At 38.0% G+C, this 27,087-nt stretch overlaps 2 protein-coding genes across 2 annotated transcripts; one reads left to right on the top strand and one right to left on the bottom strand.

Annotated features, from left to right (window-relative positions):
* Positions 1-19: 19 nt before the first annotated feature.
* Positions 20-22,573, top strand: LOC109005498 (ER membrane protein complex subunit 2). Its single transcript, XM_018984464.2, has 9 exons — positions 20-375; positions 3,910-3,974; positions 6,181-6,229; positions 12,582-12,676; positions 12,920-13,005; positions 13,308-13,367; positions 13,448-13,529; positions 21,659-21,772; positions 21,983-22,573. Exons 1-9 carry the CDS (start codon positions 189-191, stop codon positions 22,151-22,153), a joined length of 909 nt encoding a protein of 302 aa, XP_018840009.1. The 5' UTR covers positions 20-188; the 3' UTR covers positions 22,154-22,573.
* A 2,162-nt stretch (positions 22,574-24,735) lies between these two features.
* On the bottom strand, positions 24,736-25,311 carry LOC109005486 (ribonuclease H-like). Its single transcript, XM_018984451.2, has one exon. It carries the CDS (start codon positions 25,309-25,311, stop codon positions 24,736-24,738), a length of 576 nt encoding a protein of 191 aa, XP_018839996.2.
* Between the last annotated feature and the right edge of the window lie 1,776 nt (positions 25,312-27,087).

The following is a 27,087-nucleotide window of genomic DNA, read 5'->3' as shown; positions in this document are numbered from 1 at the left end:
ATGGCACGCCTTTTTTCTGAATGTATTTTTTCTAAATTACACACCTAAAGCTAAAGAATTAAAATCGTCTCTAAAAGTTAAAAACGGAAGGAAAAGAGTTGAAATACACATACGCTGAAGAGTGAAAAAAGTTGTTAAAGCCATTGGTTTTCTCTGCGGTTGACCCTGTGGAGTGTGGAGTGGTGAAGATGGTGAGCAAGACGGAGGAGACTCAGTTGAGCAATCTGGAGAACCAGGTGGACAATGGAGGAGGAGGAGCTTGGGAGTTCCTCTGCCTGGTCAGGAAGCTCAAGGTCCGGCGTTCCGAGATGGTTTTGAAGCATGGGTTGTCGATCCTCAGGGATCCCAAAAAGCGATCCAGCCTCGGCCCGGAAGGTGAGTTCTAAGCTTGTTTTCTGGTGAATCGAAATGGGTTCTGTGGTTTTAGTGCTAAGAATGATTTGAATTGGGAATAGATCGGAATTGGGTTGGATTGTGAAATTTTTTGGATTCTGTATTCTTCTTAGGTTTGTGTTTATCCATTTGGGTTATGTTTATTCTGCAGTATTTTCAAATGACATTGATGCGAGGTTTTTGTTATGGGTTCCTTGATTTTTTTTTTCAACTGATTACAATTGCGAGGTATTGTGTTGGGTGGAACATTTTGGTGAACTTGGATGTGCATAATAATGATAGCACCCTCCTATTTTAGATAGTAAAAAAGAACCTTTTTCCTTTAATAGGAGTACCTTGTGAGTTCCAATTGTGTCAAAATAGGACTTCAAAGAGATGATTTAAGCTTAATTATCAATGAGTCACCATTGACTGAAGTCGTGGAAATTGTCTAAAAGCTGCCATTCTTTTTTAAATAGCTCACGGTAGGAAAAAACTTACTCAGTGTAAACCTGTTCAGGGCACATCAGTGAAGAGAGAGAATTACAGTTAGCCAATTTTAGATATCTGGTAGTGTCTATAATTAAAATTCTCCGTATTCATTGCCAAAAATATGGAAATATTTTCATCACTTCGTGCACGAAGTGTCTTAAGGGCTATAAAGAAGAAGAAACATGGGACTGCGGTGCCCAAGACTGTATGAATTTGGATCAAAACCCATTCTAATGTATTGACTGTGTTACTGCATATTAAAATACATGCTAATGCATCATCTGCGAGGCTACAAGTCATCTGTCGTAAGAAATGTAAAACTTGCTGTCACCTCTCATTTTGAATGTTCATCAAGGATCCAGGAGTACGATCCCCTCTTTACAACTATGGGAGGAAAATTTTAACTAATATTTTCATAAGCCTATGCAAGCGTGTAACACCCCCTTCCCGTAGGTTAAGAGTGTTACGAAACTTTCGTAACTGTGCCCGCGAAAGAGACCCAACTTGATAAAAATACCTAGTTTATCGAAAAGAAAATTCCCAAAAAAAAAAAAAACATGACATGAAAATATAATCTCATAGCAAGAAAATTCAGAACTGATATATTTGTGAAAAAAACACTTATTAACTAAAGCCTCATTTGTTTTCGAAGGTGAGATGGGATGAGTTGAGATTAAAGTTAAAAAGTTGAATAAAATATTGTTAGAATATATTTTGTAATATTATTTTCGTTTTGGGATTTGAAAAAGTTGAATTGTTTATTTTATTTTATGTGAAAATTTGAAAAAATTGTAATGATTAGATGAGATGAGTTAGGATGAGTTGTGGAAAACAAACGAGGCCTAAGTCTGAAAATCCCTTGACACATGATCTATGCTTGGCTGTCAACTCATCAACACTATCTTCTTTACTTGGACATTTTATAAACATAAAACAACATACAAACAATCAAAATGAGCTGAATACTCAATAAATAGTACATCATACAGTAAACATAATAAACGTAGGGTTTTCTTGAAAGTGTGCATACTCAATACTTCTACTAACAAAAACATGTAACATGTATTATGCATAACTCGTTAAACTTATCTTTTCCTTCCTTTAGTGGCCAGCACACCTTGACCCCTTTGTGCAAGGTTGTGCACTGGTTCTACTACTTGTGGCCACAAGGGGAACTGTTTAACTTATTATAACATATTATGGTGGATCACGCTTAAGTCTGTGGCTTGCACATCCACCCATAACTGCATTGGTACCATGCATCTCTTATGATCATTCTTAAAGCTTCTTTCATAACTTGTCGTTTATCTTTCTTACCATGATGCATGCAAATCACATAATAGCATAGCTCATTGTAATCATAAATGAAAACATATCATGATGTATGTAAAACACATAATAACATGACATTCAAAAATCACTTTCATCATAACTTGATATGTAAAAAGGGGTTTTCAATAAAGGGCCATACATACATAATACTTAAAAAAACATTTTTTACCATACATGTAAGGGTATGATCCTGCTACTTACCTTTTTGCTTCTATTGATAACAAACATGCCAATAACCACCTACTTGTAGTTGCTGGAAAATGGTTGGACTTGATAGGGTGAGGCTGGTTCTTTTTCTCAATCTCCTGAAATTGCAGCAGTTATCTAGGGTTAGGGATTGATTTTCTTGAAGAACGTCACATGGGATTGCCATAAAAAACTTTCCAAACTCACAGCAACCTCTATTTTTCTATTTTTTAGGCCATACAGTCCTTGTAGTGAGACCTGAAAAATCTAATAATAGGGCTGTACGAATTTAACCCAGTTTATTTTGAAACTAGGTTCTAAGAATCCTAATGGCTAGGAGTTCTAGGGTAAATATGTTGCTATTCTTTGGAGCCACTTAGGAGTCATAAATGGGGCTGGTTTCCAATTATCTCGAATTTAACAGCCAAGAATCAAATGGGTCTTGGCTAGAAAATACTTGGGCTTCTCCATCCAATATGGGCTTAATGGGCCAAACCTACTCCATTTTGAATCTAGGTCCATAATTTCATATCCAATCCTATCTCCTCAATACTAGATCTTCAAATAATACGTACGGGCTAATAGGTCCAATAAAATAATCTTCCTTCCAGCCTTAACAAAATTGGGCCTGTGGTTCAAATTTATAAAGCCTGTAAAATTTGGGTCTGGATGTTACAAAGTGTAATTTGCATTTGGTTATAATATTAGGCTCTCATTGTCAAGCATGGTCTTAGATCTCTTGACCATGCTAAAAGGCATAAGGGATAGATGTATACTAATGCAGAACTAAATGTTTGATAGTGTAATCTAGTTCTTTGAATCAATCGTGTACACACTAAGCAATCTACTAATGATAGTGTCCTTATGATCCATGAATCATTAGATCTGTGATAAGGGAGTTCCTCTTTTGAACTTGGGCTCTAATTAAATCCTGTTTTGTTTTTCTAAAGTCTTATTCTGATCCCTCTGTATCATCTCTACTAAAACTCTGATGTGAAATATTGGGGTCCTGGGCATTTTTCCTTTGAAGTGGTATGCCAAGCTCTCATTTTGCACTGTATCAAATAAAATGTAAAGTTAACTCTTGGGTCTGAGGCTCTCTCCATTGGATTTGTGCACCAATTTCTCTTTAAGAATGTAATTTTTGTGTTAGTAATTCATCTGAATCCGAAATGATGTTTTGATTTATATAAGCATATACAAGGTTGAAATTATAAAACATACAAGGCCTTAGGGCTTCTGTGGCAATCTAGTTATTTTGGCACCACCACCCAGATATCTTATTTAATCTGGCAAATAGACTTCGAAAATTGTTACTAAATATCATAGCCCATGACGGGCAATTTTAATTTGCAATCCAACGCATCTTTCTTTTCTAAAAATGTTTTATAGTGGTAGATTTTTTAATTGCTCCCCATACCTTTGACTCTTGTGGCTATGTATAATTGTTAGACCCATTTAATCTACTACGACCCTTCTTTTGCTGAACTGAACTTCTGACTGACCAGTATGTATTTTTGGATGAAGAATGGACTCTTTATGAGCAAGTAGCAATTGCAGCTATGGATTGCCAATGTCTTAATGTTGCAAAGGTACAATGCTTCTTATATAATTTTACTTGTACAGATTGTGTTTAAGTTTCCCTTTATAGATACCACAGTAAATTTCTCAGATCATATTGAACAGGTAGACTATGAAATATATTAAAATACCATTTTTATATAGAGTTGTTGCTTGCAGAGAATGCAAAGTGATGCTGTTTTACGCTTGCATCACTGATTTGACTGTCACTGTTATTTTTGTGAAACCCAGCCAGATTTCTTACAGAAGCTCTGTGGTCCATGTTTGTTATAGTTCCAATAAGCTCAGAGGCATATTAAACAATTGAATACCGTACCCGTACCGGCCGGTATGTACCGTACCGGATAGTATCCGATATGGGTGAGATAGGGGTTTCGTACCAGGTCAAATACCGGCCATTTTGGTGTGTTTCGGTCAATATCGGCTGGTTTTCGTTGTACCGGCCGGTTTTCAGTGTACCGGCCAAAATTTTATCCTTTTGTATTTTTAATGTATTTTCATAATTTTTACTCTAATTCTCACATCTAAATACTATTTTCTTAACTTTGTTTAATTCCATTTTCTCGAGGATTGAAAATCAAATCCCTACTCTCATTTTCGTGATGAGGATGAATATTATTTTTTTTAATAATTGGATTGAGAACTTACAAGTATTATTGAGTTTTATAAATATGTATTTTAACTTTTTAAGACTTGCATTGATGTTATTTTGAAATATAATTTATACATATATAATTAATTTATCTATATATAGACTATCTCGAAACGGTACCGATACCGAAATATTTCGTTCCAATGTCTTAACCAAAACGGTATTCAAAACTTTGATATTAAATCTATTTTGTGTGCGACCTCTTCATTTAGTTAAGCTAGCCCCTCCCTTTTTTCATTTGGCATAATTCTTGCATCATATTGACCGACAAAGCATATTGTCTCAAGACAATAACTTCTCAGCCATACACACTTATCAAAAAAAAAAAAACTTCTCAGCCATACACATAATTTCTTGGCATGTCTTTTGGGTTTTTGGAGTTTTTATTTTAGGGAGGCGGGGGAAGGAGTTGTAAGAATGTGCCAATTCTTTGGTAAGATGTCAAATAATTTTATTTAAGTTTTTATGAGGTGCACTGCATTTTTATCTCTCTTTCCTACATGTGCACCACCCATATGACTTTCTCGTCTTTGTATACACAATTTATGCAATTTGAAGGTACTTTTTCTTGTCAATCATTGTTGGTGTAGGGAAGCATATGTTAATAGGGCATGAATATAGACACGTTTATTGTTCGAAGCTAACTTCATCGTGTCTTTCTAATTTATCATAATATGGTAACTATCAAAGAATGACGTTTTATTATTACTTGTCTATAATCTTTCAATTTGAAAAATCTGTGAACTACACTTTGCTCACAAATCTGTGTGCTAGTCCACTTTGCTTGGAACAAGAGCCTTTTGCATTGATAGATTTTTCTTCTAGTCTATTTGTACTTGCATTTATACATTGATACATTCTTTAATCATTACTTGAACCATGTATCAACTCGTTCAATAATGTGCATTTGGTATTTGGATTGCTTTATTGACTTGTCTCAAAGTTGAATTTCTTCCCTTGGAAGAAATTTGGAGATATAGACCTTAGAGTGAATTTCTTCATTTGGACAGCAGCTTTGAGGAAGATTCTTACCTCGAATAACGTGATCAATCGAGGTTGTAGTGATCATTAGTGTGTAAGAAGAGTGGGGAAAAAGTGGATACCTTCTATTGCATTGTGAGGTTGCTAGCATTTTACGGAACATGATCTTTGGCCTTTTTGGGATAGATTGCACTATGCCTTCTTGAGTGGTGGATCTCCTAGCATTTTGGAAAGGGCAGTTTGATATTTTAATGAATGTGCACTATTATGGAGGATGATTCTGTCTTGTCTATTGTGGTGTTTTTGGAGAGAACAAAATGAGCATAGTTTCGAGGATCGTGAAAAGTCATGTTGGGGCTCAATTTATTCTTTCTTAATACGCTTCATGATTGGATAGTGGTCCAAAATAGTGTTGCTTTTTCTATTTCTTCTTTTCTAGAATTTCTGTTGCTCTTTCCTTTTGCTAATTAGGTGGATCTCTTGTATACTTTCTATGTATTAGCGTAGCAACCTTTTTTCATTTCAATAGAACACATCTTACTATAAAATAGAGTTAATTGTATTTTGCATATGAATATTTGCAGGACTGCATAAAGGTTCTACACAAAAAATTTCCAGAGAGCAAAAGAGTTGGTAAGTTGGAATAACCTATTGCAAACCTTATCTGTGTGTGTGCCTGAACTTTTATCAGAAAAGGTTGCGATGTATATTGTTAATTATCCTAAGTACCTATATTGTTAATTATCCTAAGTACCTATGTATCAATATCTCATATGCAAAAGGAAAACTTCTTATGTGATGAGTTTATTGCCTTTCTAAAAGTGATGGGCTCCTAATTTTCAGTCAAATGTCAATAAGGGCATGGATAGGCAAGCTTGCAGGTATATTTTGTCTTTATAAATTGTATTGTTGCTAGGGTTGGGCTCCGACTTTGACAGAGTCGGAAAACCCAATTCTGAACTCCGACTTGTCGGAGTCGAAGTTGGCCTCTGACTCTAATCAGGAGTAGACTCCAACTCTGATCGGAGTTGTTGAAGTCGGAGTTTGAGAGGCAAAGCATCGGAATATTGTTTATAACTAAAATGGAAGGTGTCAAGAGTATTTTTATTTTTTATAACTAAAATTATTTTAGTTGAACGAGAATACAAAGATTAGAAACAATAAATGAAGCAAATAAAGGAAAGTATTTGAAAGTCAAACTACAAGACTGAAAAAAGTGAAAAAAAAAAGAGAAACATTCATAGGAAAACAAGCACTTTTATTTCTTTATTAGGAGAATGGTAAACATTAAGGCAGTGGAGGAAATATAGCGAACAAAAGCAGATATATCAGTTGGAGTTCATCGGCTCCAACTCAGACAATATTTTTTAAAATAACTCCGACTCCGAATTCCGATTACTCTGACTCTGTTGGAATCGGAACCGGAGCTGGTGTTAGCCGCAGTCGGAGTCGCCGGAGTTTTTGCCCACCCCTAATTGTTGATGGGAGATGAAATATGGCTTGTACTCTTCACCATTGGTTGGATTTTTTTTTGTTGGGGGTGTTGGGGAGGATATCATGGTTAGAAGCATTCTTCGTAGTAATAAGTTAATTAGAAAACCTGAAGAGAGAATCATATGATAAATGAATGTCTTAAATTAGTGAAATATGGATGATGTGTTGAGAAACTTGGCTATGACAGAGTCTGTGGAAGGCTTGGAGCACGGTGGGAAGACACAAATAACAACAATGTGTCCCTTGGCTTTGGTTCCGTCCCATGATCATGGTGTAACGCCGATGTGTAAAGGGTCCATCGAAGTTGCATACACAAAGTCGCCAGAGGTGAAGGGACTTGCTGCCAACACATAATCTCCAATGGAGAGTACCATTGGTGTTGTTGAGGAGGCACATGATCTGAACAAGGTTTTATCGTTGGTACTGTTTGGATCTACGTTGGGCGCTACATCGGGAGAAGGCATTGTCCCCTTGGTATCTCTTCCTCCATTAAACAATATAGATGAATCATCTTCGGATTGGGTTTTGCAAAAGGTTAATGAGATTCAGCATATTGTGGGAATCTCACATGGAGGATATGAAGACTAGTTTAAAGCTCTAATCACTGCGATTGAGGCAAACCACTCGCGTGATACCAAATCAATCTTCAAGAAAAAGCAGGGAGTTGAAGCGTCTTTTTAGTGCAATCAACTATGATGCTAAGGGTGGTAGTGTTAGGGACCCCGGTCTTGTCCCTAACACTAAGGTCCACAAGGTTGCCTTGGTGAAGATGATGACCGAGTGATCTTGCCAACTTGCTTGGCCTTCAACAAAGGAATGGTGTTTGGGTGATGTAATGATGAAGATGATGCACTTGGGTAGGCTAAGTGTTTAGGCTAAGGCAAATTAATGTGGGCGACTAGACTTGTTCTTGAGTGAGGTGCCAAGATGATGGAGGCTAGGGTTGAATGGGTGAGATGAGGCTAGGGTTACGGATTGGAAGCAACTAGGGTTGCCGTGGACTATGGTGGGATTAGGGTAGGCGTGGTCTTGGAAGATTGGCTTAAGATTATGGGTGTTTGATGCATTGAGAATGGCTTAAGGGTTGCCCTTGATATTTGGGCCACTTGGATGGTGATTAGGGTAGGTATGGTGTAGTGTAGCTAGGGTTTTGTGAGGTGGCTAGCATGGATTTCGAGATTTGCAAGAGTTGGCTTAGAGTTTGAGTTTAGGATGATGCTAGAGTTTAGGAATGATATGGAAGAGTGAGGCTAGGGTTTGGTGGCTAAAGTGGGCGGATTTGGATTGACTTGGTCTTAGGAAGATTGACTAGATTTGGTTGGATTAGGGGTGGATATGAGAAGTTTGTAAGATGAAAGGAATCTTTGAGTGGAGAGGAAAATTTGAATTTGAATTAAGATGACAAGTCAATAGTTGACTTAGAGTGATTGTAGGAAGAGTGATTTAGGCCTCGTTTGTTTTCGGAGATGAGATGAGATGAGATGAGATTAAAGTTAAAAAGTTAAATAAAATATTATTAGAATATATTTTTTAATATTATTTTTGTTTTGGGATTTAAAAAAGTTAAATTGTTTATTTTATTTTGTATTGAAAATTGAAAATTGAAAAAGTTGTAATGATTAGATGAGATGAGATGTTTTCCTAAAACAAACGAGGCCTTAAGGAATTGAAGAGGATTTGCAATTCCTTAAATTAAGGGATTGGATTTGGGATTTGAATTTGAATTGGGATTTAAATTTGAATTTGAATTGGAAGAAGTCAAGACTCCTAGAAGGAATGAGTTTCCTTATAGAGTTTTGAGATGGGCGGCTAGGGTTTATGATGGATGGCTTTAGGATGGCCGAATATGGTAAGTGGATGGTATGCCTAGGGTTTTATGAATATGATAGATGAAGGGCAATTATGGAAATGTAAACTAATATGGAAAGTAGGGCAACACTAGGGTTGGCCGAATGATGTATGTGGGAGTGGAGGCTATGTGTATTTCGGCTAGGGCAATGTGTATGGAGGGAACAATTTATGGTAAGTTGACACACTTATGGAAAGAATGACAAACACTATGGTGGTCAAGTATGTGGTATGGAATGGATGAAATGAGCAATAAAATGGATGTATACTAAGAACAAATGAAGAACACGATGAACAAGTGATAAATAATCAAGAACAAAGTGAACAAAAGATAGCCAATTCAACTATGATTCATGAATTGCACATAAATGAAATAAACCTCATTATTGATGAATTTGAAAATAACAAAGAGAACAACAACTTGGATTCACGAATTGCACCAAGTTGCAAGAACAAAATAGATTGAATTACACCTATTCACGAATTGCAAGGTGTGATCCTCTCTTAGGGGATTCACGTATTGCACCCCAAAGAGCCTAAGTGCCTAAGCACCGAATGGTGATCTCAAGAACAAAATAGTCTACTCACTAGGGAATTTGCCAAAAGATGTAAATGCAAAGCCTAAGGGTCCTATTTATAAGGATTACAATTTGGAAACCTTCAATAGGTCCCTTGGAAAATAAATAATTAAATAAAAATAAATAATAAAATAATAACATAGTTGGTATGGGCCAAGTTGACCCATGGCATGCATGAGCTCATGGGTGGGCTAGGCTGGCCCATAGCATGGGCCATGGGCATGGCTGACATGGCTAGCATGGCTGTTGGCATGTGGCTGATATGCCCATGAGACTGTTTTGGGGCTGTCTAGCCTTGTCTCCACATGGCTAGTGGCTTGGCCATGGGCCACAAAACATGGAGTCCTACCAGGTAGCTCAAGTCGAGGGCATAGAGGTTGATGTATGTTGAGAAGTCTTTCGCATAGAGGGTATTTTGGGAGGTGTGATTTATGTTGGGCTATGGGCAATAAGGGGTTGGGGTTGGAGAGGGTTGAGTTATTCTTTCTCGGGCTTGATGTATGTTGGGTAGTTTTTTCGTGGGTTTTTGGGGCAATAGGAGCTCTCTAGTATAGGTTAGGGATTTTCTTATATACATCCAGTGTACTTGGTTCCTCCTATTGATATATATATATATAATATTTTTACTTATTAAAAAAAAACTTGGCTATGATACCGATTGATGCACATATCTAGGAAATCTCTAAGAAACCATAAAAGATATGAAATAAAAAGTGAAGTGAAAATTTCTTTAATTGATGTGATTTGAAGCAGCATGTAAATAGGGCTTCAAGTAGAAACCATCTATAAAGTTTTACATTTGTTTCGGCAGAAAGTTCCAGTGAAAGCCATCCAAATAGTTCTGTGCCAAAAGGAAGAGCGTCAGGGCACGCCAAAGATGTGTTCAAACAAGCCTTTGAATGGGCTTGCTCAGAGTGTGTATTTGAAGCTGAGTTCAAATCGAATTTGAACGGATATGGACAAGCTTTTATTTTAACTTCCCTGTGTTTACATTATGATGTCAAACAATCTGTTGTGTGTTTTGAATCAGCGACTTTACCTAATCCCAGGATAAAGCTTTCTTGAATTTATTATAGCTTGCCTCTCACACTCTCTCCATTCACTCCTCCACCCCTTGCGGTGGTTCTGCCAAATCACCCCAAGAAAAGGCATAAACATCATAAAATTATTTTTACTTTTGAAAAAATATTAAGTTACCCACTCACCCAGTGGATCTTACCACAACTTTCTCCCCAACTCAGTTTTATGAGCAAAGGAAATGTCATTTGAGTCAGAACTCAGTTTTATGAAGTGTAACATTGCGTTAAATCCCACTAATAAAAGTGCATTGAATATATGGTGGAATTAAGTCTCCCTCAAATGTGACCTTTTTTTGTTTTGATGATGGCTTTGGGGAAGATCTTAACGATGAATAATCTGAGGAGGTGCATAATGGTGATAGATTGGTGTTGTATGTGCAAGTGTGTAGAAACTATTAATCATTTGTTGCTTCATTTTGAAGTGGCTGTTACCTTGTGGTTTTCAATTTTCCACCTTCTTGGAATTGAGTGAAACTATTAATCATTAGCTGCTTCATTTTGAAGTGGCTGGGACCTTGTGGTTTTCAATCTTTCACCTTCTTGGGAGTTGGTATTTAGTGGGTGATGGCCCCCCAATGGCTGGTGGAGTTATTGTCAGCTTGGGGACGTAACTGGGAGGCAACTTGTGCATATACTAATTGAGGACTGTTCCTTTGTCTTTAATGTGGAGTATTTGGAAGGAACTCAATGCCCACAATTTTGAAAACTGAGAGAGAATGTTGCCAGAATTTAAACCCTCTAAAATCTGTGTGTGTGGACAAATGCTCACAACAATACCCGTGGTTTTTTATTTGGAGTTTACTCCCTAGGGTTGGGTTTGTAGGGTCCTGCCATGGTAGGTTCCATGCCATCAGAAAAATATCCGCTTTTTCCTCATATGTAGATTTTCTGAAATTTTACTCGTCTTCCTTTCCTTAACTAGGTGTTCTCCTATTTATACCCTAATGTACTTGGGTTGCGTCCCTAGTGCTTTTATTAAAATTTGTTATACTTTGTAAAAAAAGTCCTATGCTGGTTCCTTATTAGGTGAAGCTTTCATTTACATTGCTTCCATGGAGCTCTAATTACAACCTTGACTAGTCCTTTTAGAGTATGCTTTTAAATGCGACTTAAGCTTTCTTGTTGCCGTTACAAATGATATCAGAGCTGACCTAGTAATTTGTAGTGCTTGGCACTGTCTTCAGCTTGGACGCTGATGAGGATATTGTAGTGCCATGCCAAATCTCAAATTGAGTGGGTTAGAAATTGTAAAGGCAAATTAGTATGATGAATGTGCATATTAGTTCCTTATTTAAGTGGAATAAGGCTTTATAGTAATTCGAAGGAGCTATAACTGTCATATTGACTAATTATTTTGGAGATAAGCTTATTATATCTAGCTTGAGATTTCCTCAATTTCAAATTTAGAATCTTCATCTACACTTCATGTAACGCTTGCTAAATCCCACATTGAGCAGGTGGACTGTGATAGAACTGAATAAGTGCAATAAAGGTGCATTGGGTGTAAGTCCTACGTTGGTTCCTTACCAGTTGGAATTGATATTTATAATAATTCCAAGGAACTCCAATTGTAATGACCCAAGAAAAGTCCAAACCACACTTGAGCTTATATTACAAAAGGAGTAACAAAGGTTACTATTGGGACTCTTTGTAATCATTATAAAGCTCAGATCCATCTAATAAAGAACCTATGCGGGACTTGATAATCAATGCACCTTTATTGCACTTATTCATCTTTATCATACTTCACCATTGAATGCGTTTTGAGGTGTTACATGAAGGGTTTCGAAGTTTCTATATTTGAAATTGCAAGATATTTAGAAGTGGAAAGAGTCGGTTTTAGAATTAGTTTGACCCCATGGTGGTTTCAAAAGTATTGGATAAATCAGAGAAGATTGTATTTTCACTAGCTGTTGATATTTGATGATTTTTTTTTTGTGATAAATGTATTTGACAGCTTGGTATATATCTTGTCACAACTCGCAGGCAGGCTGGAGGCGTTGTTGCTTGAAGCAAATGGGTCCTGGGAAGAGGCAGAAAAAGCTTACTCAAGCCTTTTAGAAGACAATCCATTAGATCAAGTAATTTATATAACTGATCATTCATTAAGCGAAACATCTTTTTTTGTAAGAATAGGTCATATTGTTATTTCTGAAAATAAAAAATAAGAATGGACTGTATTATAATTTTATCTTTCCTCTCCAAGAAGGTTTCGTGATCTCTCCTTAGATAATAAATAATATGATTTTAAGTGTCGGAGTGTAAAATTTCTTTTTAGAAAAAATTATTCTAGTGTAAAGTTGCTTTGCTCTTTTCACATGCAGGCAATACATAAGAGGAGGGTAGCTATGGCAAAGGCCCAAGGGAATATGTCTGGGGCCATCGAATTTCTCAATAAATATCTTGAAATGTGAGATGGATCCGAAAAGCCTCTTTGTCTTGCTCCAACGCACACACACCACCATTAAAAGAAAGAGAAATGTTTCATTCAGATAGAGATCTCATAAAAGTAAATCTACAAATTGGAGTGGCTTCATGTGGTATGTCAATGTAAAGTTCTTTTTATTCTGAAGTAGATTTGATGTATCACATCAAGCCACATCAGTTTGTGAGTGCACTTTTTGAGAAATCTCTTCGTGGATCTAGCAGTTCTCAGAAAGAAAAGTTCTCATTCTAACATCTTGCTAAGGTTATCTTTCTTGCATTTAACAGATTTATGGCTGATCATGATGCCTGGAGAGAGCTGGCTGAAATATATGTTTCCTTACAAATGTGAGGCTTCTGTAAAGAAATTAGTGGCTATCAAATTGTCCTCTCTTGGTGTTTCATAATCTCTTTGGTTTATATCGTAGGTACAAGCAAGCAGCATTTTGCTATGAGGAGCTAATATTATCTCAACCCATGGTTCCCCAGTACCACTTAGCATATGCTGATGTAAGTTGATTCTTTTACCAGTCGTTAGCATTTGCTTGTTTTAATGTTGTATTCCAGTTTTGCCCCTCCATTTCATGGGATATATAAACAATTATGCGCTCCTTCTGGAAAGTACAAAGCCTGAGGTAGGGCATATAGCTTCATAGAATTTAAACTTTGAACGCCTTATGTTTCAAATCTATCCGTTAGACAGGAAACAAATTTAACTGGGGCCATGATAATTTCCATTCTCCGTATGGAATGGTGCCTTCCCTGTTGAAATTGTCTAATACCTTTAGATCTTGGGTTGGACAATGTATGTTGGACTGGGCTGACTAACATTCAAACATTGTCTTCTTGAGTTTCTAAGAGGTTGTTTGGATTGAGAGAGCCTCTCAACTCATCTCAGCTCATACTCATCTAGTCATTATAATTTTTCCAGACTCCCATACAAAATATAATAAATAATTCAATTTTTTTAAATTCCAAAACAAAAATAATATTCTAACAATATTTTATTCAACTTTCATCTCATCTCAACTCACTATCCGAACCTCCCCTAAGACACAAATTAAAGAAATTTGATGTTCTCTGATACAAAATTAGTTCTTGGGTAGACTAGGGGAAAAGAAGAAAAAATGTGCTGAGTTGGAATCCCATTCTAACTAAGGATTCTTGTGGTTTCAAAGAAGAGTTCCACTTTGGAGCGGTACTGTTCCTTCTGGAGTTTAAAGCAGCACCCAATAGCCAATTGACACCTCAGCGTTGTAGGAAATAAATTCATGAAGATGACTACATGTTGCCCAAAAATCTATTTCCTCTCCATTACATGCACACTACCCAGACCATATATTCACTATAATTGAAGGCAGAGTTCGCCTTCCAAACTCAAAGAACAGAAGATGATGCACTAAACTATATATCCACATATATTCATAATTGTTGTTGAATTATGAAAGTTGTTGCACCAAAAAATATAGCTATTGATACTTTGTTTTGGTGCATAGCTCCTAGAATGGCTGGAGTTGAAGGTGTTGGTGGAGGGACCCAAAGACCTTTAAAGTACATAAACCCACATCTCTGTTCCAAGTGGGGGAAAAACAGAAAGAAAAAGAAAAACCTACATCTCTCTCTCTCTCTCTCTCTCTCTCTCACAGTCCACTATGTCTGTTTCATCGGAGCACTCATCTGATGTGGCTTCAAGAACTTTGAGAATAGGCATAGTAGGCTTCAAACCGTTCGGGCAGTTTCTGGGAAAGACCATGATTAGACAAGGCCACCTTCTACTGGCAACTTCTCGGACTAATTACTCTCAGCTTTGTGCCCATGTGGGTATCTCCTTCTTCAGGTAAATACTGAGGCAGAAAACGACGTTAGTTCTAATTTGCACCTCGATCCTCTCTCTAACAGAGGTTGTCCGGTCAATGCCACTGGATCGTCTGAAACGGCCAACACTTTTTGCCGATGTACTCTCCGTCAAAGAGCACCCAAGAAACAAGGGTGAGGGATGTGGGTTTTGTAGCTTGAGGGGCGAGGGATTTGATGAGAGGGTGACGAGGGTGAGGGAGGGCTGGGTTTCGTCGTCCTCCAGGGATGTGGGTTTCGATGCTTGAGGGGCGAGGGAGGGATTGGGTTTTGAGGGGGTGATGGATGTGGGTTTCGGTGCGGTGCGTCCCATTCTTAGTCTAATGGGTGAGCTACGTGGCAACATAGCATTGGAGGTTGTTCTCAGCCTTTTAATAGAACAACTGTTCAGAAGATTTTCTATTCAAAGGATCCAGCTACGGGAAAAACTTGGGATTCTATATACTTCTTGAATAAAGGCTTGAAGCTATCAGGACACTTCTTGCTTTCTATCGTACTTTCTCTAGTTCTTAGTTCTCATCATGCGTCATTGAATAAAGGCCTGAAGCTATCATGAAACTTCTTGCTTTCCTCCCCTCCCATAGCCTCAGGCTCTCCCCCTCTCTGCCCCTTTCTGTAGCGTTGGGCTTTGGAATAAGGGTATGCTTGAAAAATGTCTATTAGGACTCAATTTTGGGGACCTTCTATCATATGTCAGCTTTATTAGTTCTCTAACTTCTGCTTTTCCATCTATTATTCAAGATGCTCATACAAAATGGTAGTGTCTTGATCCCATAGTTTCTTTTATGAAAGAGATGAGTTCCACATTGGTTGGGTGTGGTCCTTCTTGTGGGTTTATATACTAGGTGGACACTCCTCTTACTTGCTTAAGCCTTCGGTTTGAGTCTTTTAGATGATATTAGAGTCCGGTAGGGTTATTCTTTAGCTCTGTTTGCATGGATTGCTTGGTTATGTGTCTATTTTCAATTTTGTTCGGTTACTTGAGCTCAGGCCAATCCTTGAAGGGGATGTGAAAGAAATAAGTTTCACACTACTGGATATGTACTTGGTTGTGGATTATGTACTAATTGATGTTGGGTTTTTTGTGCGGAGCTTGGTTCTTTTTTTGTGGCGGTTTGGTTGGATGACCCGAACCGACCCGCTAATTAGGGTTTACACTATATATATGTTATATATATATATATATTGTATTATTTCTGTATGGGTGCCGTATAGCCGCATTGTGTATTCGACTATCATCTTAAATAAAGACTTCTGCAGCTTTGTGGATGTAGGCACATTGCCGAACTACGTAAATCTTGTGTGTCGTGTGTGACTGATTCCAATTTTGCTTTACTTTCTCTCTTATTGTTTCTAACAGTTGGCTTCTTTATTTAACTACTTGCTTAGGCTTATGAATTAAATATTTCGCCATCTTGGCAGAAGGTTCAAGATAATGTTGAAAACATTAAATAGTGAATATGAGTGTGTAGTTTTTAATAACTTTGTACAAGCCACTATGGAGCTTGTGGATGGGCCACCCCTTGTCGGGGTGTCACAGACCTTGTTGCCGGCAGTGTCTGGGCCACCACCCGACGACCCGTCATCACGGCGGCGAATACTGCAGCAATTAGTACGACGAGAACAACGGGATCAAAGCACAATGAGAACAACGGGATCAAAGCACAACGAGAATAACTCTGTACAAGCCACATCGGAGCAAGTGGCTGGGCCACCACTTGTCAGGGTGTCACAGACTTTGTCGCCGGTGGTGTCTGGGCCACCACCCATCATCATGGTTGCAATTGCTGCAGCAAATAGTACGACATTGTCTACTGCGTGGTTGTCTACAGAGGAACAGAACTATTCGCAAGTGTCGGAGCAAGTGGCTAGGCTACAACTCCACTGTGTGCCGTCTACTGTTCTGATGCCGGAAAAAAATTCTTTAGCCTAGGTACAGTTTTCTGTTCCTCTCGGAATTACAGAATCATTGCAAAGAAGGGGGGAGGATGGTTTGGATGGTACACTGGTTATATATGAGGCTAATAGGAATAGGGAGGAAGAACCTGTCCCTCTTTAACTCATTTCATCCGAAGATGTCTGATTGGGTTATCCAGACAGCATTGGATATTAAAGGTGTTGTAGGGATTTCTTGCGAGGGTTTTGAAGCTGAATTTATGGCGTTTCTTACAGCCGTTGAGGCCGAGCATGCTCATAAATCCGAGCAATCCCTTAACTTAGCTAAGAGAAAGAACGAGAACTCAAGAAACTTGGGTGGGCAATGAAAGATGATGGTGGATAGATGTGCTCCAGTCGGGAAGCGTGGCAATTAGGGCTGCAAACGGGCCGGTCCGGCGATGGACTGAAAATTTTCGGTCCATTATTTTTCCGGACCGGACCGGACCGAACACCCAAAGGGACCGGACCGGTCCAGTCGGTCCGTCCTTTTTTTTTTTTTTTAATAATTAATAAAAAAATTTATTTAAAATACTAAATTAAATTAAGTGACTTATTAATGTGGATTATGTAACAAACTCAATAAAAAAATATTTTATATGGTCAATGATAATAAATTAGATGAAAATTATATTATTAATTTATATAATTACTATATAATTAACTAATTGATATTATATATTTATTAATTCATAGAATATTAACAAGTGTTAATAGTATATTTAAAATTTTATATTGTTAATAGTGATAGGTTAAATGAAGATATATATAAAATATTGTTAATTTATAGAATATTAACAAGTATTAATAATATATTTAAAAATTTATATTGTTAATTGTACAATTATTATATATAAAATATATATAAAAAATATATATATTTTTTAATTTTTCATTCGGTCCGGTCCGGTCCGGTCCGGTCCGAAAAAACTGTGGACCGTGGACCGGACCGAATGATTTCGGTCCTCTAAAATATGGACCGGACCGGACCGGTCTAAGTCTCGGTCCGGTCCGGTCCGGACCGAAACGATCAGTCCGGTCGGTCCGTTCGGTCCGATCGGACCGTTAATCACCCCTAGTGGCAATGGGAGGGGTAAAATGGTTGTTCCATGAAACCAAAAATAATATCGTGGAATGTTAGGGGGTTGCATGAATTTAATAAGTGGCTCCAAGTGAGAAATTTACTTCGGCAATGGAAGGGAGATATTATTTGTTTGCAGGAGACCAAGTTGGAAACTATTACAAGCCGACTAGTTCGCAGCTTATGGAGAGGGCAACATGTCGGGTGGTCTTACCTGCCTTCAAAAGGTGCATCTGGGGGAGTTTTAATTATGTTCGATAAAAGGGTGGTGGAGGATTGTGTGGGTGAATTTATCGTAGGTTGCTTCTTTGTGAATCTAGAAGACAACTTTAAATGGGCATTTGCTGGAGTCTATGGCCCAAATGCTGATTCGGAGAGAAGGAGATTGTGGGAAGAATTAGCAGGACTTCTTAATTGGTGGGAGTTACCAAGCTGTATTGGGGGTGACTTTAACATAACCCGATATCCAAGCGAATGGTCGGGTGTATCCCACATCACTCCTGCTATGAGAGATTTTTTTGATTTCATCTCAGAATAGGAGCTTATGGATATTCCACTATCAGGAGGCACATTCACTTGGTCTAACAACCGAGAATTCCCATCTTGGTCGAGGATCGACAGATTTTTGTTAACTTCCGAATGGTAGTCATACTACCCGGATGTTGCTCAAAGACGATTATCCCATATTTGTTCTGATCACTTCCCTATTATACTAGACTGCGGAGGCTTCCAAGGGGGCAGAAGGTATTTCAAATTTGAGAATATATGGCTTAAAACGGATGGTTTTGTAGACAGGGTTAGACTATGGTGGAATGCTTACAACTTTCAAGGCTCTCCAAGTTTCATAATGGCAAAAAAGTTGAAAGCGTTGAAATAGGATCTGAAGCAATGAAATGAACAAGTTTTTGGTAATATATTTCAACAAAGGTGCTCTCTTTTTGAGGAGCTACAGGGTTTGGAGGAGCTAGAATACTCTCCGAACATGAAAATTTCTGCAAGAGTCAAGTCGTCACAGAACTTTAAAGAGTTACTCTGATGGAGGAAATTTCATGAAAACAGAAATCAAGGACACCATGGCTTAAGGAGGGGGATAGGTGTACAAAATTCTTCCATAGGATGACTAATTCTCAAAGGAGGAACAACGCTATTGATACATTGATGGTAGATGGGGCAGTTTCTTCGGATCAAACAATAATCAAAAACCATATTGAGCAATTTTATCTACATCTGTTATTTGAAGAGTACAATTGGCGACCAAAAGTGGACGGTCTAACTTTTTCAGCAATAGATCAGCATAGTGCAGGATGGCTAGAGAGGCCGTTTACAGAAGAGGAAGTCTGCAAAGTAATTAGAGGTATGGTTAGTGATAAGGCTTCGGGTCCGGACGATTTTACTATTGGATTCTTTCAAGCTTGTTGGGAGGTGATCAAGGAAGACCTTATGCAAGTCTTTCATGAGTTTCATACTAGTGCTAGATTTGAAAAGTGCCTTAATTCTACCTTTTTAGCACTTATTCCCAAAAAGTGGGGTCTACGGATATTAGAGATTTTCGCCCCATTAGTCTTGTGAATTGGGTGTATAAGATTCTCTCCAAAGTGCTTGCGAATAGATTGAGCTCGTTGATGGAAAAGCTAATTTCGAGGCCGCAAAATGCATTTGTAAAAGGTAGACAAATCTTTGATTATATCCTCATTGCAAATGAAGTTTTGGATGGTCGTTTAAAATCTAGAGAACCCAGGCTGATTTGTAAACTAGACATGGAGAAAACTTATGATCACGTCAACTGGCGGTTCTTACTCTTATCTTCTTGGTAGATGTGGCTTTGGGGGTAAATGGAAAAAATGGGTAGAATGTTGCATCTCTTCAGTAAGATTCTCAATCTTAGTGAATGGATCACCGATGGGTCTTTTCAACTCCTCTCGTGGCTTGAGACAGGGAGATCCTCTTTCCCCTCTACTTTTTTAATTCATCATGGAAGCGTTAAGTAAGATGATCGAGGGCCTGGTGGAAGGGGGGTTTCTTTATGGTTTTCCTGTGGGGAATGGCAATCTTAATATCTACCCTCTGTTATTTGCCGATGACACTCTTATTTTTTGCGGTGCACATCTTGGACACATTCAAGCTTTAAGGGCGCTACTCCTTTGCTTTGAAGCTATTTCAGGTTTGAGAATTAACCTTTTGAAGTCTGAGTTAGTGCCAGTGGGGGTGGTCCATGAAGTGGAGTCTTTAGCTACACTCTTGAGATGCATGGTATCTTCACTGCCTTTAAAGTATATTGGTTTACCATTGGGTGCCTCATTTAAATTTGAAAGGATATGGAATGGCGTGGTCGAAAAGGTGTAGCACATATTGGCTTCTTGGAAAAGGTTATATTTGTCGAAGGGTGGCAGATTGACTTTGATCAAAAGCACTCTTTTGAATTTGCCCACTTATTTTTTTTCTTTGTTCCTGCTTCCTACGAAGGTAGCTAATTACATTGAGAAGTTACAAAGAGATTTCCTTTGAAGTGGATTGGGGGATGAGTTCAAGTTTCATCTGGTTAATTGGTCAATGGTTTGTACCCCTATTTCTGGGGGAGGTCTGGGGTTTCGACACTTGACGAAATTTAATCAAGCTTTATTGGGTAAATGGTTGTAGAGGTACCAAACCGAAAGGGATGCTCTATGGAAGTTGGTTATAGACTCCAAATTTGGAGAGGCTTGGAGAGGTTGGTATTCGAATGAGGTACGAGGCATATATGGAGTGGGGTTATGGAAATATATAACATTGGGAGACCTTTTGCGGAAATGAACATATTGTGGTGGGTGATGGTTCTCGCGTAAGATTTTGGTATGACCATTGGTGTGGTGATCATAGCCTTCAAGATACCTTTCTTGCTATTTTCGAGCTTGCAAGAGAAAAGGATGTGCGATTGCTAATCTTTTGGTCCTTTCAAATGGAACCCCTCAATGGAATATTGAGTTCAGTAGGGCAGCCCAAGATTGAGAGGTGGAGATTATCTTAGAGTTCTTTACGACATTGTATTCAGTAAGTATGCCAGGGGGCACCGAGGATAAGATGCATTGGAGTCATTCTGAGAAAGGAAACTTCTCTGTTAGATCCTTTTACCAAAGCTTTAACGAATCCTAGATTGACCATGTTCCCACGGAAGAGTATATGGCAGACGAAAGCTCATTCAAAAGCGGCTTTCTTTGTTTGGACAGCTTAATTGAACAAGATCCTGACTACAGATAATCTGAGGAAACGCCGGGTAATTGTGTTGGATTGGTGTTGTATGTGTAAGAAGTAGGGGGAATCAGTAGATCATATGCTTCTACATTGCGAGGTGGCTAGGGGAATGTGGGATGATTTTTTCACGAGTAGGTTTGTCATAGGTCACGCCCCTTAGATTGGTGGACTTTCTTGCAAGTTGGCGAGGCATTCAAGGTAACTCATAGGTGGCGGCCATTTGGTGTATGGTGCCTATCTGTGTTGGTGTATTTGGAGGGAAAGAAACACAAGAAGCTTTGAAGATTGTGAGAGAATAATGGAGAAACTAAAAATTTTCTTTTTTAAGCCATTGCTTTTATGGGCGGGAACCATTGTTTGTAACGGTCTCAATGTTCTTGACCACCTTCTTTCGATTCTAAACCCTAACTAGATTCTTTCTCATGTATACTACCTGTGTACTTAAGCTTTTCTATTAATAAAATTTCTATGATCACCTGTCAAAAAAAAAAAAATATTGACCATTGAACAAACCCCTCTCTTTTCTTATATGAAAAAACAGGTGCTTTATACACTTGGTGGACTGGAGAACCTTCAGACTGCAAAGAAATATTATGCATCCACCATAGACTTGACAGGAGGCAAAAATACCAGAGCGCTTTTTGGAATCTGCTTGGTGAGCTTTCTTTGTCTCTTTTTATCCTCATACATTCATATCCTTGTGTGCGTGCACACCTGAAAATTTTCATCTAGTTTCTATCTGAGGTAATTTCTTGGTGGATTGTTGATCTTTAGTTCTAGTTGTCTATGTTGCTGTTTCTTCTTTTTGTCCTTGTTTTGCAGTAACAAATTTTTGACTGGATAATCTTTTCCTCCCATTATGCAGTGTTCTTCTGCCATTGGACAGCTTTCTAAAGGACGGAACAAGGACGACAAGGAGAGCCCAGAGCTACAATCTCTGGCAGCAACAGCCTTGGAGAGAGAATACAAGCAGATAGCACCAGACAAGCTTTCTCTGCTTACGACTGCCCTTAAAAGCTTGAAAGTTTCAGCGTAACTCCCCCAAGTATTGAAGATTGTCCTTACTCTTGCCCAATCCCTCCAAAACTGAAATAATGTGTCAGCAATTAGCTGCTCAACTTACTTAGGATTTGCTAATATTTCAGTCTCCATTCCATGAGATGTGAGCTGGGATATTTGTTTTTGTTTCCCCCTCCCAAGCTTTAAATACACTGATGATGCCCTTTTGTGTGCTAGGAATAACTGGATAACTTTTATCTTTCTCAATAAGTTGAGATCTCACTTTCTTTCTAATTTCTTCGCGGTCCTGCATTTATGTGGATTTTATTGTTCCCTGTTCGTTGATGCGAGGGGAATGAGTTGGCAGCAAAGTTTTAAAGCTCCATGTGAAGATTTTGTGTGAGAATCTCATATGTCATGATATTTAGGTATATGATTCTTATTTCTTCTTTTGCAATTGGGCATTTGAATATCTTCCTCTCCTTCCTTATATAGTAGTCCATATTCTATAATTTGTGAGGGTTGTTCAAGTTCATGTGAGCTGGCAATCACAAGTCCCAAGTCTCACCTTTAGAAGGCACTGCTTTACAAGTTTGTATTTCTATAATTTATGAGGGTTGTTCAAGTTCATGTGAGCTGGCAATCATAAGTCCTCAAGTCTCTCCATTAGAAGGCACAGCTTTACAAGTTTGTATTGGGAGGCATAATTCATTCACATGAAAGAGGATCTCTAGAAAGTGATTTCAGCAAGGTTGAATACTTTTTTTTTTTTTTTTTAAACTATAAGATAGAGATCGGCCCGTTTGGATGTTGGAAGATACTGAAATCAACTAGTTCAATCTAATTTTAAATTGAGTCTAACATCCAAACACTCAGCTCTTAAATCACTAAACATCACTCAACTCAAGATCTCTTTATACTTAGGACTCAAAATATTTTTCAACCAAACACATATTTACACGTGGGACTTACAATATTTTTCAACTTCTCATAAATACATCTAAACTCACATTAACATCTAAACTCATCAGAGGTAGGCCCTGCAAATCTCACTCCACTATCTTAATTCATTACTATTCATAAAGAATGCAACTTATCTTAACTCAGCTCAACATCCAAACGAGGCTAATGGTTTGAACCCCATACTCTTCTTAAATTCCATTTGGACACAGTCAAAGTGGATGTGACAAGGATGATCATAGCCTTCTTTCATTTTTTGACTTCTTGCTTAGAGAAGTAAACCATACTACACATAAATAAGCCTATGAGCTTATAAAATAATTGCAAAGATCCCAACAGTGAGACTAAGGGGATGTTTGGAAAATGAAATGAGATGAAAATTTTATAAATAGTAGTAAGATGATTTATGAATAGTAGTGAAATAGTTTGGATTCGAGGATCTTCTTTTGTATGCATCGAAAATGATATTAATGGGAACTAACTTTGTTGTATCTTGGGAGAAGATGTTGGGAGAAGATTATCAAGAAGCCTAGTGCATATTAAAATTTGGAGGAGGCAGAATCTACTTTAAGGAAGCGTTCATCACAGCGTGCAACACTAGATTCTCATTTTCTAAATTATTCTTGTTATTTTACTTATTCTCTAGTTTATAAAGCGAATGCACATATATTTTATTATTCATATTTTTCCAATAAACATTACAACGAACAAACGAGATGACGATGCATTTTTTTAAGGACTACCATCAACAAACTCTTGCTCACCATCAACATATCTAGAATATTCTTAATGAGCATTAATATCTGAATTCTGAGTTTTATTGCTACATGAAACCAATTCGTTTTTCAGTGTTTAGAGTCAAGATCACTTTATTTATATGATTCTAACTATGTTTCAAAGAGATTGGCTAGACTCCATTAGTTCAATCGGAAAGATTTTTTGTTGCTTTTTGAGAGATTCAACTTTCAAGCAAATGAATACCAGGTTACAAGGATGATGAACAACTACTCCCGGTATTTATTTCAACCAATTGCTTTCCATTATAAGAAGATCCCTTACAATCAGATATTAATTTTTATATAAGAGGTATATCACTCATATATAATAATATTAAAAGAAACACATAAATTATAATTGAAAATGTGAAAAAAAGATCAACATCTTCATCAACTTGAAAATGCTTAAAATACATCATGTTGTAATAGATTATGAATTACAAATTGTTATTTTCATTATAAAAAAAAAATCAATCTTTTCATTTGAAATTATGATCGTGGAGAAGAATATGAAAGAGGCCAAAGGGAATAAGAAACAATAGAGAAAAATCATACTTTGGTTGATAGGTTTAGAGAATAACATTTTGTTTTTACTTTTAGAAGATTTTTTTGGACAATGAGTTAGAAAGATCATTGATGATAAAATTTTTTAGTTTTACAAAAAAAAAAAAAAAAGCTAGATTTTTCGAAGGGACACATGAGTGTTTTTCAAACTAGCTTATAATAATCGGTTTTTTTTTTTTTTTTTAATTTTTAAATAAAGAAGTGCGAAATCTCTGTAAACTTTATTATCCCTCCCTAACTATCCCTCAAAACAAAATCCACCCAATAAAATTTTTTATTGCCTACGCCTCACATAAGAAACTCCCATTTTATCTGACCTTTATAAACCTTGCAAAGAACGTGTAAGCTGAGCAACCTCCGAAACAAGAAACTCTTCCCCCAATGCACCACATCTGGCCAACTCATCGGCCACTTTATTCCCTTCTTTACTTAAATGCATAATGGTAATCTCAAAACCCTCCAAGGGACTCATCAACTGGTCCCTAAAATCCCAGAGGTACCATACTGTACAATATCTACCCACCAACCAAGAAACCACAACCAAAGAGTCACATTCTAAATCAATGAAAAAATGCCCCCTCTGGCAACAAATTTCTATTCTCTCTACAACTGCTCTAAGCTCAGCTTTATTATTAGTGCAAGAATAAAAAAAACTAGAAAAAGCAAAAACTAAGCTCCCTTCATGATTCCAAAGAATCCCCCCACCTCCACCTATGCTCGGGTTTCCACGACAACTACCATCCAGGTTCAATTTCAATCTGCCCGAAGGAGGCCTCAACCAACGAACAACCTGAACCTTCATAGGCCTCTGATTCACAACCGAAATGCCTAAATTCTGAAGCACCTGAAGGTCCCCCTCCGACACACGATTGGCAGTGGAAATTTCACTAGCCATTCTCGCATCTAAGACTGCCTATTGGCCCTGTTAAACCACAACTGCACACGCTCACGCCAAGTATTCTGCATTAGGAAAGGAATACCCTCCTCAGTCGATGCTTTTCTCCAAATAGCCACAGCAAACTCCCCTTTACCAAGAACATGTTCCAAATCCTCCACACTCCCAACCAAACAACAATTACACCGCGATGCTAATGAGATCCCCAACTTACGCACTTGATCATCCACACTTAAGAAATTAAACGTTGCTTTCCACTTGCATATGGACATCTTTTTAGGCAACCACTTACTCCAAATCCACTTTGCCCAAACAAAGCTCGACATTTTAATTCTAACGAAGTCCCATGCCGATTTCTTCGATCGAGAACACCCCATTTTTTTCCGACGTCCAAACCAATATATCTTTAGCTTCCCTCAAATTCCTCACTTTATCCATCACCACACTAGCTTTCGTTACCCAAGCCTATCCACATCCCAAGCATCATTAACAATGAACTCCCAGATGGTGACCAATGGATCTTCAGCGATTTGCATCTCATCACAGAGCGATCCATGTCCCAAGAAGTTGTCGAACCATAATAACACACGACCTTCTCTAACCTTCCAATACGAATTCTGCAATATCTCCAGCAACCCCTCGACAATCCGCTTCCAAAACTACGAACCAGAATTTTCCCCAATACTCAAAGAAATATGTCCCTTCTTAGCATACTTGGCCCTGAAAAAAGTTGCCCATAACGAGTCCTATGTCAACAGTTGCTAGCCACACTTCAAAAATAAAGAACATTGCACCTCGCACAAGTTTCTCACCCCAATTCCCCCTTCCTTCACCGGCACACATAGCTTCTTCCATGATCTCCAGTTCCTTTTATTCCTACCACTCTGCTCACCCCAGAACAACCAGTCACAAAGAACTGAGTTCTACAAACCTGAGACGGAGGAAATCTGACTGACTACTCCGTGGATGGATTATAGGTACCCTCTCAGAGGAGTTGCTTGGCTTGGTGGTCGGGCTTGAGACTTCATATCAAGTCTGGCATGCCTTCAAGAAGCCTATGCCCAAGAATCCCAAGAAAGGGAGTTCCAGCTTACTCAACAATTGACATACATGAGGAAGGAAGCCACGACGTCGCTGCAAGATCACCTCCAAAGCTTCAAGACTGTGTGCGACCACTTAGCAGCAATCGGACGTCTCGTGAGTGACAAGATGAAGGTTTTTTCCCTCCTCAACAGCTTGGGTCCGAAATACGAACCCTTCACCACCTCCATGCTCAAGCCGCCGATGCACTCCTACGCTGAGCTTGTGCTAAGTATATGAGATGCGTACTCAACTTCATGAATCCTTCAACACACAGGCGTACGCTTTCTATGGGAACAAAACAGGACACGGGAACAAGGGCAAACAACGCTCGTTCTCCTCTAGAGCACCTCTAGAGGACGTGGCTTCTCCCAAGCCAATCACACGTCTTGTCCTAATGTCTCCTCTAGACCCACAATTCTGTTGTCTCCAACAGCACAGTTCGTGACACTGCTCGGAGACCTGTCAAATTTGGTGAAAAAAATGTACATTCGACGACCTCGTTTGTTTGTTGCTCGTTTGTTTTTTTAAAATTTTTCAATTCATTTCAACTTATCTAATTTTATCTTATTTAGTTATTATAATTTTCTTAAATTTATATATAAAATAAAAATTCAACTTTTTCAATTCTCAAAATAAAAAATAATATTAAAAAATATATTCTAACAATATTTTATTTAACTTTCAAACTTCTAT

Source organism: Juglans regia, chromosome 11, assembly GCF_001411555.2.
Source record: "Juglans regia cultivar Chandler chromosome 11, Walnut 2.0, whole genome shotgun sequence".
Classification (NCBI taxonomy): Eukaryota; Viridiplantae; Streptophyta; class Magnoliopsida; order Fagales; family Juglandaceae; genus Juglans; species Juglans regia.
This window is presented reverse-complemented; position numbering and strand designations above follow the sequence as displayed.